Below are 17,634 nucleotides of genomic sequence, written 5' to 3'. Positions count from 1 at the left end.
CAACCAGTGATTCCTCAGGGGCTGTTCTGCAGAGAGGGGAAGAGGGGGAGCATTTTCTGATGGGCCAGGTGTGCATCCATGGGGAGAACAGCAGAAAAGTGCTGTATAACTACAGGCCACGTTATCCCACCCAACAGCATCCAATTTTATTTCCTTTGGTAGGACTGCAGGCTCCCTCAGCAGCTGGGGGACAGAGAGGCTGTGACAGGGGAGTGACAAGGCTGCCCCAATCCCCACCCCTCCCTGAACCAGCCCAAAGAGCATCTGCAGCAGGTGGATGATGTTGTACAACTGCAAAACTGCCTTATCCAGGGAGCTGGTGCATATTTAATTGTGCTGTGATTTCATAAGGACCAACATGCTCATTTCCAACAGAGTTGATGGTGAAGGTGAGGACTGTGCTTTTCAAAACAGGATTTAACTGAATCTGAATAGAAACAACCCTCCCTATCTGCTGCCTCTGTCCTGTGTTAAACCAGGTTTTCTTTTCTTACCTGTCATGGCTTTTACTGCACAGCTGGAATTCCTCAGCCTGGGGCTCCCAGCCCTGACACCCAGCATCGCCCTCCTGCTGGGAGCTGCCCTGCCCACTCACTGACACCACCAGCCCCACATTTCCCTCCTCCCTTCCCTGCCTTGCCATTCCTATGACCCTAATTTGCCCATGCATCTTTGCCCCATCTTTGTTGCATCCCAGCAGCTTTGGCTCCTCTTGCAAAGCCCAGTTGCTTGAGTAGAACCTCAGTTTTCACTAAAGAGAAAGTATGGCTCCAGAAAGAGCCAGTTCACTCCAAAGCTTCATTGCTCCAAACCTGGCTGCACCTAACTCCAAACTCCTGGTGCTCCATGGGCACGTAGCAGCTGCTGACGAGCAAACCTGGAACTAACATTGTGTTTTCAAATGCCCCCAGCTCTGAGCCCAACCCTGCTATCACCCCAGACCCCACAGCCTGCTCCCAGTCCTACATCAGAGGATTCAAAGTTTTTCCCAGTGTGTCCTGAGTTGCAGCTCTCACCTGCTCCTGGTTCTCTTTGCTCTGCAGAGAAAAGGTGATGGGTTTCAGGGGTGTAGAGACTTGCAGGATTATGTGGCAGCTGAGAAGGAATCACAGTCCTGGGCAGCAGCTGCTGAAGGGGTGAGGTGTGAAGGCCTGGTAGAGTGAGAAGGTGTTTGTATGGCAAGTCACAACCCATATGCTGTGGACCAGCCCAGCACTAAAAATAATCCCCTGTGGAATGCAGAATGGAAACAACAACTGGATGGAAGGACTTTATTTGTTTCCTCTGTCAAAAGCAGTGATACATGCAGTTGGCACAAGACTTGTTAGGCATTAGAGTAATAAATATTCACATGGAGAGAAATTTAAATGACAAGCATCACTTAACCCCCAGCATTTACCTGAGAAGGGAGGGACAGGTGTGGAGGAGGCAGAGCAGGCTGGGACCTTCCGGGTTCAACTTTCTCCATCGGCTATAATGAATGCTGGAGCCACCTTCACTTCTGTTCTTGCTGTGTGGTTGGTTCAAAAACAGAGCTGAGAAGCAGCTCAGCTCCATAGCACTAATGAGTTTCAACAAGAGAAAAAAATATTTGAGGTAAGAGATGTGAGGATGAGGAGCTCAAACACTTTCACCTTTTGATCCTTGAGCATATTTACACTCATGTTGGTACTGAGTAGAAGTTGCTTTTTCATTTAATCTGCTTGAGGGTGGTTTGGAAATCACTTGTGAGCATTTTTATAATTGCAGCTTTCCGACGCTGTTTCTCATCTTAGCTGCTGTTGAGCAAACAGCCTGGTCCCTCTGCTCTCTGCTGTGCCAAAACATTTATTCCTAGTAGTAGTAATAATTAGGCTGGTATTGCTTTGCAGTTTTCTCAGCTACTTCTCCTGACTGGCTATGGGGAGTGTGGCACCAGACACAGGTGGGTGAAGTTGCTCTGACTGCAGGAGAAAGTGCCAATGACAGCTTCTCTGGATGGAGAAGTCTCTGTGTGGCAGCGAGGGATGGCCTGGGCACGTGCCCATCACCCCATGTCAGGACCTCCCAGCCTTGTGGGAGTGCTTCTCATCCTACAGACGTCCCATGTAGAAATAATATCAACGTGAATTGTTTGTCTATGTGATGGGCTGGATGCTTGGAACATGCTCATTTGTTTTTTCCATGTTTCAGTCTGGCAGCACAAAGCGAAGCTCAGTCAACATCATCAGCAAGGTCAGGTAGGTGAGAATACAGAAGCACAGATACAAAGGGAAACACCAGTTATTATTTTACATTCAGGTTCTGTGAGCACCAGCCCAGCATCCCTAGGCTGCCCCTCAGCCAAGGCTGCTCTTCTGAACCTGCAGAGCTCTGTGTGGGCTCATGGGCTCCTGAACCTGAGCAGCAAATCCCGTGGGTGCCCGTGGTGTGCAGCCTGGCTGTGTCAGTGCAGAGTCCAACATGATGCCTGTTTCTTTACAGCTGGCTCCAGAACAGCCACAGCACTGGCACGGCAATGCCCACCACGGCTCCCAGCTCTCCTCCTGCCAGGGGTAAGTCCAGTAGTAAAGGGAACAGAGTTGGGCCAGGGTAAGCACCAGGAAAATCCCCACTCAAGGAGTTGTAATATTCTCCATACTGCCCTCCAGCAAATCCTCATAAAAGGCTTCTTATGAGTTTTAAGAAATACTTCTTTATGCTACTGCTCTAATGGATGACCTCTCCAGCGGGATCCTGGTGCAGAGGCAGGGATCTGTGATGGGTCTCCCAGTAAATGTGTGTCAGAGAGAGTGCATTTCGTACTGTCCGAGCCTTGGGCAAAGGGCTCCTTTTTGAATGACTGTACCCAAGTGTGAGCAACACCTTCTTGGCTGCTTGGCATTGGCTGGAAAACACTGGTATTTCAGTGCTCCCACTTCTTCTCCAGCACAGATGGGATTTGTGTTCTCTCCAGCTCTCTCCAGCTTTTCTTCATGCTCAGGGCAGTTCTAGGCAGTAGGTGGGAGGAGATGCTTTATGAACTGTTGCCTTTCTAAAATGAAAACTGATTGCTGTTTCCTTAGCAGATGAGACTCTGAATTGTCCCTTTGCCCACAGATGAGGGATATGATGGATCACAAGAGTCTGCCTGACTCGCATGCATGTTCAAGCCATGTTTTCTGTGTGAGGACTCCAGGGAGAGCTGCTAGAGCACAGGGTGGTTATATCTTGTGAATAAAATTATTCTAAGCAGCTACTTCTTCACACTTCAGCAATGGCTGGGAGCAAACAAGCTTTTATCTTTGCTTCTTTCCAGATGCATCTGTGCTCTGAAATCCAGTTACGGATGCTGGCTTTTTTAGGTACCCGGAAAGACTCAAAGTATCTCTGCTTAGCGGGGACATCACCCATGACATTTTTGTCACAGTGAGAGGTTTCTCTTCCTTCTTTTTCATCTATATCTGCTGTATGGAACAAACTCTGCCTTCTTACAGAGCAGGGCAGGGCTGGGTTTCCTACCAGCTTCCCTCTGGCTGAGGGTGCCAATAGCTCTTCAGTGTTAATGGACACGGGGCCATTTTCTTTCTGACTGTGGTTACTCCCTAAAACCGTTCCCTCATCCCTTCTGAGATACCTCAGCTCTGAGTATACTGCTTCTTTCTGAACTGGTCTTGGGGAGGGAAGCCTTGGAAAACTGAACACTCGTGGAAAACTGCTTTTCCCTGTGTTTTTTTCTTCCAGGTTTGCAGGATGAAGGTCACCATTCGGGGTAGAAGAGTTGCCCCGTGAGTGACCACTTTCACCATAGGAAGAAGCCTTGGAGGAGCAAAGATTTCCTGCATTGGTGTAAATTTGTTCCAGGGGGTCCTCTCTGGACCAAAAGCCGGTTTCTGCACATGGGACTTTTCCCAGTGGCACCACATTCGAGATGAAATTGGTCAATTTACATTTTGACCTTTCCTGCTGTGTCCCCACAAAGGGTGGAGAATGTGATACATCTTCAAGGGTCTTCAGGGTCTTTCTGTCCTGACCCTTACGTCTGCTTTCCAGAAGGGCTGGGAAGGTGGGTCTGGCAAGGTGGCAGATGGATTGGATGTAGTCGTCGCTGGAGTACGCGTCTGGGCTGGCTGCAGCGCTTCCAGCACGCTTTGGGTTGCTGCTTGGATCCTCCATCGCTTCCTCGTGGGTTTCCCGTATGGTTGGGAGAGGCTTTGAAAGGCTCAATCTGATCCGGGGCGCCATGGCTGCAAAGAACAGAGCAGACATGATCAGCATGTGAAAACCTTCTGTGGTAAAGAAATCCTGGGCTTGTTTCTGCCTGAGCCACCCAATGTCTTCTTGTGGCAAACAGGGCTGTTTACAAAAACTGCATTTTAAAAGTCTGCTGGCAGTACTTTTATATCCATGGTTTCGTAAAGAGCTTCATAAATGTACAAAGAAGCCAAGTCATTAAATGTGGCAGTAAATTAAAGGTTCATTAAGGAGGTCAGCAGTGGTGCTCCCTCCTGAAGCAATGCAAGAGAGCACAGCTGGAGAAGTGTGGGGCAGGGGCATGAGCTTGTCTCACTGCCCCTGTTGTAGCAGCAAGGCGTAAATTACTCTCCTTATTTAAGGCTCCATGTCTGTTCACTGTGGCAGGGCTCTGACTTCGCCCTTTGTCCAAGCAGGCAGGAGCTGAACATGACAGAAGAGGAGCTGCCCTGCCCCTGTGGGGAGCACCACGTAAGTACAGCAACGTTACAGTGGTCTCTTCTAGAAGCTGTAGGTGAGGATGTACAGGGTCACTTTTGTCTGTGCCAGTGGTTCACAAATGTAGTTATGGAGAGGTAGGTCCTCCCCTGAGTGCTTACATAGAGTCAAAGGGATTTAATTCATGTCCTTTATATTCACATAGTTGTTCTCAATTCCTTTTAGGATGGATTTCCATCAAATTTCTCCCACTACTCAGTTAAACATACTGAATTACAAATATTTCAGTATAGTTTGTGCTGCAGTGTTTTCTAACGGTACTGATTTTTTTTTTTTTTCTCCAAAGACTCCCTGCTGTGCTCTGCTTATCTCCCCTTCTGGCAGAAATGACCACATAGCCTGGATTTTTTTTTTTTTTCCACTACTTCCCCCAATGAAATTTCTATGTGACTAATCTGCAGACACAATATAGCTTTGTTGTGTGATTAAACACAAAAGTGCTTTGCTAGCTATTTTAATGCCTTGCTGGAAATAAATCTGGCTTTGTTGAACCTCTCTGCAAAGCTGCAGATCACACATGGAGCACAAATGAGCAGCTCGTGCCGAGCCCAGGGTAGAGCTCGCTGGGTGTCCATCCCTCCCCAGGCTGCTGCTGGCCCTTACCGGTTTTTCTCAGGGGCTACTGGTAAAGCCAGCCAAGCTGGGATTTGCTGACCTGAGGGCAGGAGATGCTTGCTTTAAACCTTAGGGCCTTTTTATTATCCTTTTTCCTGCCTGCTCTGTTTCTCTCATGTCTTTAAGCCTTAAAGAAAAGGCTTGTTCCTTTGCCTTCCTTCCCTCCCACCCCTTGCCTGAGCTCGGCAGTGTCAGGGTCTGGGCCCGGCAGTGAGAGCGGCCGGATGCTCCTGATAAGGGGCAAGGGCATGTCGTGTTAAATCACGATAGCGCTAATCAGTAACTAAGTCCTGCCAACACGCCCTTCCTCCGGAAGGAAACTAAATTACCTATTTGCAGTAAAACTCTTCCGATGATGGGATGGATGAGGTCCCGCCCGGATGCCATCCCCTTCGCCCTGGGTACCACCGCGTTGGCACGGCCGAGGTCACCTCCCCGTCACCTGCAGCCCCGGGGCAGCAGGACTCCCTGCCCTGCAGCTTCCCCTCCACCACGCCTTGAGCATCACTGGCTACCAGCATCCCGGATATTCCTAGCGACCCCCAGGACGCAGCCCTTGGCCAGACCCCCTCCCCTTACCTGCGGGGTGCGGGCACGGGCGGCTGTCGTCTCCCCTGGCTGCACGGCTCTGCCCCGCTCCCTCCTCCCTGTTCCCAGCACAGGAGATGTGCTGTCTAACACTAACCCATGCGCCAGCTCCCTGCCTCAGTCAGCTGATCCCGCTGCCTGTTTTGTTGCTGTTGCTAAATATATCCCGCTGGCTGCCTGCCCTGCCCGAGCCGCAGCCGGCGGGCGCCGGGGCTCCGGGGCAGCCGCGGGCAACAGCCGGGCTGGGCCACTCCGGCCCCTCCAGGACTGGCCACCTCACATCCCTGCGGCTCAGCTGCCTGGCGACAATTCCCCGTGTGGAAGGGACCTCGGGGCCGCGGCCGTGGTGCCGGAGGGGAAGTGCTGCCTGTGCTCCAAGCTGCGGTGGGAAAACAGGCGCCGTAGTTCTTTCAAGCTTTATTGCTGAAAGGGGAATCCTCAGGGTTTTGGGCTGCTTTTGCTCCTTCTCTACCCTATTTTGTGAACAAATTTGTGCTGGTTTGCCCAAGAGGCAGTGTGTTTGCAGCGTCGTTAGTGCTGCTCTCTGCTCTCCTCTGTCCCTGCTCCCATTCTGCTTTGAGCCGAGCATCCCTGGGCCGAGCCACACATCCCTGGGCTGAGCTGTACATCCCTGGATTGAGCTGTACGTCCCTGGGCTAAGCTGTACACCCCTGGATTGAGCTGTGCTTCCCTGGGCCAAGCTGTACATCCCTGGGTTGAGGTGTATATCCATATTGCTGTGGAAGCACAGCAGCAGCCGGCCCTTCCACGGCAACTCCCAGGGCTTTTCTCCACCAACCACCCTCTCCCACTGCTGCCAGCATCATCCCTGTTCATGTTTCTCTGAGACCACACAAGTGCATTACAGCAAATTGCTTTGCCAGGAAGACTGGCAGCATCCAACCTTGCAGGTCCCTGGGCAGCAGGGATTTGTCTTTGTTTCCTGGCTCATTAACATGCTGCAAACTGATTGCAATTCTGGAATAACCCTGGTGTCTCTCTCATAGCGTCTCTTGCAGCATCATGTTGTGTGGGGCGATGAATTGTTATGTTGCAGCAGAGTCTTCCTTCCGTATTTATTTCCCAACACTCTCCTCAGAGGCAGCCCCAACAGCTGCTGCTCTTTTCGGGGGAATAGCCATCCCACACAACATCCCTGTGTGCCCAGGCCAGGGAGCGTGACTGCATTTCTGAGCCTTGCTGCTCCCCACAACGCCTGTCCTGACCTGCTGGAGGGATGAAGAGAAAAGCAGAAATCCTAGATTAAAAATCACTTTAGTTTAAATGCAAATATTCTCTGTGTTACCAGCAATCAGGCTGGAATTGGCTGTAACTGCTGATTTAGTCACCCAAGCCCACATTCATCATTCAGGTTTTTTCTTTATCTCCAGTAAAAGGAAATAAGCAGCTCAACACACTTTTGCATCCCTTCAGGATATGGTTCCAAGCAGATTATTTTTTTTTCTGGAAATAACCATTGCTTAGCATTTCAATATGACAGGTGTGTAAGCTCAAGCTGTTTGTCTGAACTTCTGGTGCCAAACAGCTGAATTTAGCTGAAATGACCCACAACCTTCATACTTTAAATTCACTAGCAGCAGTGATCAGCTGGAATCATGCTGTAGTAACTTAGAGCTTCAATTTTTCCTTCTTGCTTGCAGGAAACGTAATTACCATCGAAAGGAAAAAACTCCTCAGACACCAGCTATGCTAAGCAGCTGCAGTATGGAGCTTGGGAAAAACATTTTGTGAGGAAGATCACTGATCTGGAAACAAATTCCACATGTGCAGATGTGCATGGATACATTCTCTTTAAAAAGAGTCTTCAAGATGGTTCCTCTGCCCTGGTAAGTTCTTCCTTCCTGCTGGAGTTGCCTCCTTCTTGAAGGTCTGATGGAATGAATAGAACTTGCCAGGTGGGAGGGACAAATATAATATACCTCTTTTTTTTTTGCCTCCATTTGGTTTCCTCTTTCATCAGCTGCACCCTCAAAAAATCTTAATTTAAAAGAAATAAGGTGCAACTTTGAATGCTTGTTGCAAGACTGCCATAGGTTTATTCCAAGCACTTGTGAAGATGGTTCTGGATAAGTCACCCTGGTTTCCTGTACTTATACTCCCCAACAGTGCAGTGAATCAGCATTCCTGGGGGCATAAAAACTGTCACCAAATGGGATTAATGGCAAAAGAAAACAGCAACAGCAGCAGTGCCTGAGCTGCAGAGGAAAACAGCAGTTGCTAGTTCTGCAGGGCTTGGTTGAGTGTCTGAGATATAAATGCTGACAGTTATTTTTTTGTTTGGTTTTCTGTTTGTTAGGTTTTTCTTTTTGGAATGTTTCCAGTTTTTGGGAAATCCCCACAGTTTAGCAGAGCTGGATAAGTGTAACAGGTGACTCTCCTCTGGGCATTTTTGAAGCTTGTTGGCTCTTTCAAGGCTGGGGGACAGGGTTAACATGACACTGAGCATCTCCACACCTCAGTGCAGGTCCTTCTTGAAGGTGCATCAACAACCTGGAAGAGCTGCTCCTCTCTTGCATGTGGGAGAGTGACTTTTTACATGGCAGATATTGAATGGGACAAGGAGGAACAGTTTTAAACTAATAGAGGAGAGATTTAGATAATGAAGAAATTCTTTATTGTGTGTGTGGTGAGGCACAGGTTGCCCAGAGAGGTTGTGGGTGCCACATTCCTGGAAGTGTTTGAGGCCAGGTTGGTTCAGGGCAACCTGGTCTAGTGGAAGTTGTCCCTGCCCATGGCAGGGGGTGGAATGAGGTGATCTCTAAGGTCCCTTCCATCCCCAAGCATTCTGTGATTCTGTGTTTCTATGTTTTTCATTAGAAGTTTAGGAAAGGAAAATGTTTTGACCTGGTTTGTGCCAGATTCTGGAGGATTTGTGTTCTCTAATTACATCCCCCAGCCCATTAACCTCCTGCACATTACAGCAAGCAGCCACTACGGTACCAGTGAAGATACTGCCATGAAATATTAATGAGCTGTTTTCTTATTAACTAGAGCTGGGTTGGAAATGCACCCACAGCTGTTGCCTTGACTGCAGCTCACACAGCAACTGGTGGTGGCTACGTGTGCCAACACTGCCACTGATGCACACAGATTTTCCATAAGTTCCTGGCTATTTCTTGCCTTTTGCAGGTGAGGAACCATTTGCTGTGAGGGCTGGGTGACTGCAGCACATCGGCACAAGGCTTGTTCGCAGGAACTGAGCTCTCCATCCCACTGGGAACATGGGTGGAGTCCTGCCAGGAGCCTTTGCAAAGGCTCAGAGGGATTTAGCCACTTTGCTTCACTGGGAGTTCAATTAAGTTGGAAAATGACTCCTGGGAACTTTCCCTGGAAGTTTCTAGGCCATGCCAGTGTCATGGCTCCATTGGCAGTGGTTTGGTCATGACCAGCAGACAGAGAGAGCCCTGTGCCAGTGCAGACTTTTCTTAAAATACTTCGAAGTTTCAGAAGTGCAAACCACGGTGACAACTCGCTGGCAACTTCCCCTGGGAATCTGGCCCAGACTATTAATTTAAAATAATATAAACTATTTCTGTTATCACTGATCTGCCTATGATTAAATTGTATCTTTACATGGATGCATTTTTCATACATCATTTTAGATTATACATATCCCAAAATGCCTGAACGCTGGTGTTGATTGGTCCCTTTTGGACACACCACACAAAGAGGCTGGAGAGCTGAGCACTGTGGATTGTTGCAGGGCTCAGTGAGGGCAGCACTGCCATCACTTGAAAGCCTTCTCCTGCCTGGGGTGGCATGAAACTCCCTGTCCTGCCAGCAGCCCAGTTCACCTAAAACAGGTTTGTCTTTCCATAGCTGTTGTGTTTCTTTAATAAAAGATTTTAAAAAATTAAATGACAACCATCAGTGGAACCCCCTGTAATGTTACTGGCCTCTAAACTTTCTTCTTTTCAGAGAAGCTGGGATGTGTTTAGATGCCCTAAGAAATAACAGCCCCAGAAAACAACTTATTCTTTAACTATTTTCAGTGGTTTGGGTGGTGGGATTGTTCATGACTCTATGTCTCCACTGTGCTGCTGTCTGTGTTTCTCTCCTGCAGGATCCCTGCTCGTTCTTCAGCCCCCAGCCACTGTCAGGGCATGACAGCAGCACAGCAGCATCTTCGACTACATCCACACTGCGGTGGGGACTGAGCTGAGTGGGTTTTACTCCATCTGGCCCTTCCTGAGCACATCTCACCAGATTAAGGGATTTTTCAGGCTGGGATCACAGTCTAGCAGCCGTTTCATAATCGTACTTCTTGTGCCGTGCCACCATCTAGTGGTGACTCCACCAGATACTGCAGCTGAGAGGTGAAGCATCCCAGGCCTGCTGGGAACCCCGGTGCTGCTGGGGCTGCACGGTTCAGCTTCATCGCGGGGCGGATGCTGGAGAGAGCACTCTGCTGATGAAGCATAAACCCCAGCAGATTAACTAGGATAAGGTTTCTCCCACATGTGTCATCCTGCTTTGCTCCTTCCTGTAATGAGATTTCAGAAGTGCTGCTTGTGCTTGGTGCGGTTCTGCGGCTCCATCGCTCCGGTCCCTGCTCGGCTTCGGGAAGTTGCTAAAGGAGGAGGGACTGGGGAGGGTGGTGGGAAGGGGGCAAGGGGAGAGCAAAGGTGAGCAATGCACACAAACACACATCCACATGCACACACAGAGCCCTAGTGGGGTTTCCAGGTTTTCATCTCCCAGGAAGGCTCAGCAGCATTTGTTGACCCCTGTGAGCAAAACCAAGTGTTGAGCCAGAACATGGGGTGGGAGGCTGGAAATCATCCTGTGTCCCCCTCAGTGTGGGAAGGAGCAGTCAAATTTGCACAACACTTTGAAGGAGCTGCCTTCTGCCTGGTGTAATTAAGAATAACCTGAATAACTGCTTTCCTGGCCTGAAACTCCTCCTTGAGCTGCCTTTTTTTTTCATTTTTCCTCAGAGCCAGATGATGGTGAAAAGGGCTAAAAAGCTGATGTAGGCCAGGAAAGGAAGAGAAGGCCTCCTGTGGGCATCATCTTTTGGCATTTTAGAGAGAGAGAGAGAGAGAGAGCAAGGCTGGGGGGAAGGAGAGGTGTTGGACGTGACTGAACCCACCTTGGTGTCTCTCGTGTCTGGGGTGCAGACGTGAGACCCTTTGCCGCAGCCACCCTAAAAATCTCAACATCTATGAAAGCAAAAGGCAATTAAATATAACCCTTGTCACAGCTGTAAATGCTGCATGAATTATCACAGTAAATGAACCCCAGGTTTGGGCTGGTCCACTGTTTTATCGGGGCATTTAAGTATGTAAATTACTTTTCCAGGTGGAAAATGTTGAGGTGGCTCGTTACCTGATTAAAGAATGCTGGACTTGGATGCACTGCATGATGCTCCCTGAATAATCACAGTAAGCAGGGATCTTTCAACTCCTCAAGCAACAAACTTCAATTAGATGGGAAAGAGTCAATTATGCTTTAAAGGGAACCTGGCTACGAGTGTGCAGGATACGGCAGGAGAATGTGTGCAAAAGAATTTTATGGGAAGGAGCAATTACTTTATCAATAGGACATGCAAAGCAGAATTCACTCATCAGTCCTGAATAGAAGCCCAAATAACTGAGCTTTTTAAAGAGATGATATATGGACCAGGATGGATTTGGGCCTCAAGCAGGTTTAAGTGAGTTTGATTAATTTCTGTGCAGTTATCAGCAGAGGTTTTGGTCCAATGACTTTATGATATTTAGCCTAGGATGATGGATGTTGTAACAAGGATGTAGGACTTTAGCAGCAAGTGTATCCCAATCCCACTTCATTCAGTTGTAGAAATTGAATTGGTTTTGAATCTGAAGATGCTGATTCTTCATCCTCCAGCATCTCTGCGTAACATCAACTCAATGAAAAAAGCACAGGGAAAAGCCAAACACTTTTCTTGCAAAAGAACACAGACATTTGAATTTAATAAATTATAAAATTAAAGATTCTAATTTGTATATACATTTTTAATATACAAGAAATGGCTATTTATTGCAATTTCTGTTAAGGCATATGTAAGTGAATGGAAGTTGCATATAGATATTCAGATGAACATAGCTAATACTGTGCACTGTAGGTGAGTAAATAAGATATTAAATGCATTATGTAATAAAATAAAACATAAAACCCTTTGAGTACTGGTAAAGCACCATTTCTAGAATTCTCAGAATATCTGAAAGCATTCTATGGAGATGTTGTGAGACTCTAAATATTGAATGGATATATGAATATAAAAAGTGATGCATTCATAATAGATAACAGAAATTTTTAAAGGAATGTTGGTGGAAAAAATGGCAGATGACTGAAGCCAAAGCAACCAGAATTTGTTTGGGATTTTTTTTTTCATGAGAGGCTGTGACTTGGATAGACAACCAGAAAAATGACAACTGAGAAAACTATGTACTTGCGTGGTTAGATCATAAATTCATTGCTTCATGGGAGCACATTACTTTATCTCTCAGATCTCTGAGATGGTCTCTGCAGGAATATATTTGTTTATAAACCTGTTTTAGTTTCTGGGGATCAGGTTACATTAAAATATCACTTTCTGCTTCTTATGTCTGAAAATGCAGCACCTGGGCAACAGCAAACTGGTTACAGAAGATACACTGCGATGATGCTCTTGCCCAATTACAGCATCGTAGAAAAGATGAAAGAGTTGTCAAAGTCCAACCAAACAAAAAAAGACCACATCTTCCACTGCATGACACAGAAATGAGATCAGCTCAGGAGAGCAAACCCCCGCCTTTTGTCTGGGACTGCTTTTTCATTATCAGGAGAGCCCTGCGTTGTGTTTTCCAGTAGAAGTGATGCCCTTGTTCTTGGGGAACAACCTTCATGGGGAACTGCTGAAAAAAAATACCTTCTTGGTGTTTTGTGAACAAATGGCAGCTTGAAAAGAAGGCATCTTTCCCGGTCTGAAGAGACCTAAATTACCCCCTTCTCATACAGGAGGACTGTGAGGAGAAGGCAGCTCTTGGCTCCTGCTCCTTAAAGAGGTGGTCCATCAGCCTCTCGATGTCTTGAGCAATGTAGCCTGAAGCTGCTGCTTCAAGCAGTTCAGTATTCCCCAAGTAACAGCTAAAGAAATATTCAGTAGAATTTAAACCACTGAGAAACAAATCAAATTAAATTTCCCAAAAAGTGAGATTGAGAAGGGAACAAGCCCTTCCAAAATGCAGATGCCAGCAGGCATTGCATTGGGTCCTTAATGAACACTGGACCTACCATAGCACCAGACCAGCCTTCCAGGAGGCTGTTCCTGCTCCCTGAGGCAGCATTTTTCCACTTTATGTGGAAAAATGCTTTTTTTGAGCTGTGGGCACTGCCTCCTGTGGTATTTCTTCACACTGCCTGGTTGACTAAGCCTATTCCAGAAGCTAAGGCAGAACAGAATCTATTAGATGAGCTACCTCAGGAGGCTGGAGCAAAAGGTCTCAAAGAAGTCCCAGTGGGTAAGACTGGCACCCTCCAGGCAGCAAACCTTTACCTCCCCATCTGCGTAAATCCAGCTCCAACCCTTTCTATCTTTGGGTTTGTAAGGGTTTTTCCTAAGTTTCATATGCTTGGATGAGCTTCTAGTCTATGAAAAAGCTGGGGGTTGTGGTTTATTTTTATTGTCCACAGAGCTAGAAGGATATTAACTTGAAGGGGAAAAGATGAGTTTTATACTAACCACATCTCTGTAAAGGAAATGTGGAAGGCAAGAAATACTATGACTACAGGCTGGGAGCCTAGCTACAGCTTGTGTCTCCCATGGCACAGCAGCTGGAATGATGTTGATTTAGACACGTCTTCCTTGCTTATAAATAGAATGGTGGGGGTTTTTTTTCCCTTCAGTGCTCATTACGACATTGCTGTTGTGCACAGACATGACCTGACCCTACACTGTTATTAAAACTTGTCCTGCCTGTAGGCAGCCACAAATCCCTTGGCACAAGGCTCCCGGGGCTTGCCCGCTCACCGTGGCTGTGTGACGGCCGGCAGGCCATGGAGCAGGGCTGGGACAGGGCACAAAGGATAATCACCCTTTGACTGCAGGAAAACACTCCATGTCCCAGGAGTGAAAGCCTGTGGCGGAACTCTTCCTGCTGTGCTGCCAAACTGCAGAGCCTGAGTTTTACTTCTCCAGAATAGATTTTTGCTTGTGCTGCCTGTTGCTTCCACATCTGCAGCCACATCTGCTTGGCCCAGGAGATGTTTTCTACTGCTCTGGACTCTTAGGAGGCCTGTTGGGCTTCCCATTCTTCATGGTCTTCAGTGTATCTCTCATCCCTGCACTACTGGAGCTGCTCGAAGTGTATCACCTCTGTCCTGTGTAAGAAGGGGCACTTGGTGCCATGACACCAGCTGAAAACATTCCTTCTCTGCTTGGGCTAGTATCTCCATGAAGTATTTTTCTTAGACCAGGTCTTGTGCTTCAAAGACTTCTGGCCACAATTCAGGCCAAAACAGTCCCACACGTAGGTGCTGTAAAGCCTGAGGTTCCTGCAGGCTCTTGCCTCCTTTCCAGCAGGAATGACTCATATGGAAGAGGAGTCTGGGCAGTTCATTCAGTCGTGGTGGTCAAGGGCAGAAGGTAGGGTCACAGGGAGTCACATGTGCTTCACCTTGCAATACCTGTGAAGCTCTGTGCCAGGAACTGGGCCAGAGAAGAGCTCACACATTGCTGGGAATGCAGCACATTCCCAGTAATTTTGTGACTCTACATACAGGCTTATTGCTGGTGCCGCCTCAAACCAGGACCAGCTCAGACTGGAGGATGAGATCTTCCTCTCAGACTGGAAAATCTGAACTTGGAGCCACCAGACCTACTAGTGGTAAAGAGAGGATTTCAGGGAAGCCCCGGGCTCTGCAGGAGGTTTACCAGCAAAGAAGAAACAAATGGAAGAATCCAAGCCAGGAAAAAACCTGCTCAGATGCCACCCATGGCAGGAACCAGTCCATGCTCCCTGTCTCAGCAGTGTTAGAGCCAAACTGAATGCATCTTCTATTCTCCAACCAGGAATTCAAAATGACCTATGAAAACCACGATGACCCTGAGAGGGAAAAAGGTACTCAAAGGGTTGTCAGGTTACACATCTTAAAGTTTTCTAGCAGACCTGGTGCTGTGAATACATGTGTGTGTGTGTGTGTGTGTGTGTGTGTGTGTGTGTGTGTGTGTTTATGTTCATATAAGGGCACAGCGAACAGTTGTTCACTTCTGCACCAATAAAGCTGTCCTAAGGAAAGGAAGATAAAACAAAATTATTTCCTCAAAAATAACTGTATCCTATGTGGGGAAAAAAAAAAGTTTGTCTTAAAAAAGCACCAAAGAAAAGACAAGAAGAATCCAGTCATCTTTAAGTTAGACAGAATGTGGGTAGAAAAAAACTCAGACCAATAAAAAAAAGCACCAACCAATAATGATCACTGAGGCTGTTGCATTACAGGAACTTAAAGACTATAAAAAATATGGATAATTGTAAACAGAAAGACTAGGATATTGTCAGTCCAAGCTGGCCAGATCTACCCTACTAAATGTCTTACACGTATCCAAAAGTTTAGGAGAATCCTTTGAAATTGTTTATGGAAGTATGTAAACTACTGTTTGTCAGTTTTTAATTTACACATAAATATACGGCTACAGCATTTTCTCTGTATTTTCTTACCCAGTCCTGGTTCAGGAAGCTACGTGAGCACATGCCGAGCTGTGACCACAGAGGCAAAGCCAGCCAAACCGAGTCTGGCATGTCCTAAGAACCTTCCCGAAGCAGGCTGTGTTAGTGCCAGGGTTTGTGCAATGCACAGAAGCATCACAGCATTGCTGACCCCCTGCTTGTCAGAGTTAAAGGGATTTATTATGTCTTGGGACTGCTTTCCTCCTTACTAAGTGTAACTCCCATTACTATTCCCAAGCAGTTTTACACAGGCATAGAAGACTTTAAAGAGCCCATGACTGAGAAATCTGCTAGCCTGACTTAAGTAATGTGGTTTGTTTGGATTCAGTGGGACACTGTAGGGATATTGCACTAATACTCTGCCGTACCCTGTACACCTAACCTAGCCATCAAAGTGTTCAGATTAGCACTTATGGAACAATCTGTCATTTCCATTTATAGTAGGCTTGAGAATTTGCTATCTCTGCCATAGCACCACTTTGATTTTTCCCCATTTTAAGTCTCTATGACGGCCAATACTATGATGTTGGTAACATCTCTATAAGAGAAAAATGTTGTTTGTGCCATATTTCCATTTTAGTTTATTTTCCTAAGAGTCTCTTTTTTCATTTTCTCAGCAATCAGCTCCTGAATTCTTTGATTCCTTGTCCTTTCATAAGGCCTCCTCCGTGTAATGATGTTGTGCTGTGGTACTTCATTATCCAACCCATCAACTTTATAGGGAACATCCACTGCATTGATTTCTGGGTGCTCCTCAGTCGCATTGGAAGGGGGTGCACGTGTTTTGGAAACCAGAGGAGGCCTGGTGGTAGACTGTGTGGTGGACACTCCCATGGGAAGGCTGGGGGTTGTCAGGAGCTCCTCCTCAATGACATTATTCTTATTTACATTAGCATCAGTTACATTGCCGTCCTCTGTTACGTTGCTGTACGTGTTGCAGGACTTGCAACACAGCTTATTGTACCCAGGAATGGAGCAGTAACGGGAGAGAACTTCCATGCGACAAAACATTGACTTGTCTCCTTGACAATGATCTTCTGAAAGAGAAAAAGGGAACAGATAAATAAAGAGCATCTTCACATTAATCAGAAAAAGAAACACAGCTGAAGCTTTGGCAGTGGGCAGAGGGTTTGATATTTAAAGTGGGATGGGAAACTGGCAAATGAGCCTTCTATAAGCAGAAGCAGGCTTATATTCAACCTAAAAATCAACTCACTTCAAGAGCTGCAAAAGCTGATCTGAACTGTTTGTACCAGCCCCATCCAAGCTCTAGATCATAACACCCGAATTTTTGCCTTCACATCCTGGAAGCACTACCCTGAAGACCGTGAAGCCACAATGAATTGTGTTACTGTTGTGGTTTAAACTTCATAACACACTGATTGTGCTGTGTTGTTCCTAAAACTACATTGAACTCCCACGAAGTCATCAAGGTTTATATTAAGGAATCTATTTTTTCCCTCTTTGCTCATTTTAATGCTTTTCTGCAACCAAACAGTGACTAACCATGGTCAGGGGTAACATATAGTTATCTGGACTGTCTCAGGAAAGTCAAGTCCTATTTCGATGTGTACCATGTAACCCTCAGAATTAATCCATCTCCCATTGGAGTGATATTGTTGCCAGGTACCTCTACTCTGAAAACAGTGGCATTTTCTCAGCATGTCTCTTGTTTGAGAGAAAAGTGGTGCATTTACCATGAGGTTTTCTCCTCCTCCTAGAAGGGAGCTGATATTTTTGGGACAAACAAACTCCACATTAATGGAGCCAAGACAGTCCATTAATGACTGGGAGACTCAGTAACAAGTCCTGATTTTTGTGTCAATGACTGTAATAAAAGAGAAAGAATTCGATAATATTTGATAAGCTTTAAGCTGCTGATAGCTGTTACAACAATCGGCACTGTAATAGAGGTGTTATGGCAGATCCTGATCTTGCTGAAATGCAGCTGGAAAATTGTAGGCTGAGGGATTAAAGGTGATGTGGTTAAAATGTTCCTGCCTAAGAAACATAAACAGAAGCCTACTCAGAG

The 17,634-nt window shown here is 46.7% G+C and overlaps 2 protein-coding genes and 1 long non-coding RNA gene across 3 annotated transcripts in view; all 3 read right to left on the bottom strand.

Annotated features, from left to right (window-relative positions):
• Nucleotides 1-1,268: 1,268 nt before the first annotated feature.
• Nucleotides 1,269-6,013, bottom strand: LOC138117872 (uncharacterized). The gene is made up of 2 exons (XM_069028480.1): nucleotides 5,905-6,013; nucleotides 1,269-4,205 (listed from the first exon to the last, which is right to left on the bottom strand). The coding sequence occupies exon 2, from the start codon at nucleotides 4,201-4,203 to the stop codon at nucleotides 3,223-3,225; it is 981 nt and encodes a 326-aa protein (XP_068884581.1). The 5' UTR covers nucleotides 4,204-4,205; nucleotides 5,905-6,013; the 3' UTR covers nucleotides 1,269-3,222.
• Nucleotides 6,014-9,229: 3,216 nt separating this feature from the next.
• Nucleotides 9,230-11,295, bottom strand: LOC138117873 (uncharacterized). Its single transcript, XR_011154906.1, has 2 exons — nucleotides 11,027-11,295; nucleotides 9,230-10,519 (listed from the first exon to the last, which is right to left on the bottom strand). It is a non-coding gene; the product is annotated as an uncharacterized lncRNA (long non-coding RNA).
• Nucleotides 11,296-11,834: 539 nt separating this feature from the next.
• Nucleotides 11,835-17,634, bottom strand: part of ADAMTS2 (ADAM metallopeptidase with thrombospondin type 1 motif 2) — a 178,181-nt gene continuing 172,381 nt past the window's right edge. Inside the window, exon 22 of the mRNA XM_069028479.1 lies at nucleotides 11,835-16,639. Within this exon, the coding sequence (XP_068884580.1) occupies nucleotides 16,179-16,639 (461 nt within the window). The 3' untranslated portion in view covers nucleotides 11,835-16,178. The remainder of the gene's footprint in view (nucleotides 16,640-17,634) is intronic.

This window comes from Aphelocoma coerulescens, chromosome 13 (genome assembly GCF_041296385.1).
Source record: "Aphelocoma coerulescens isolate FSJ_1873_10779 chromosome 13, UR_Acoe_1.0, whole genome shotgun sequence".
Taxonomy (NCBI): domain Eukaryota; kingdom Metazoa; phylum Chordata; class Aves; order Passeriformes; family Corvidae; genus Aphelocoma; species Aphelocoma coerulescens.
Note: the sequence above shows the minus strand (reverse complement) of the source record. Positions and strands in the feature narration are given on the sequence as shown.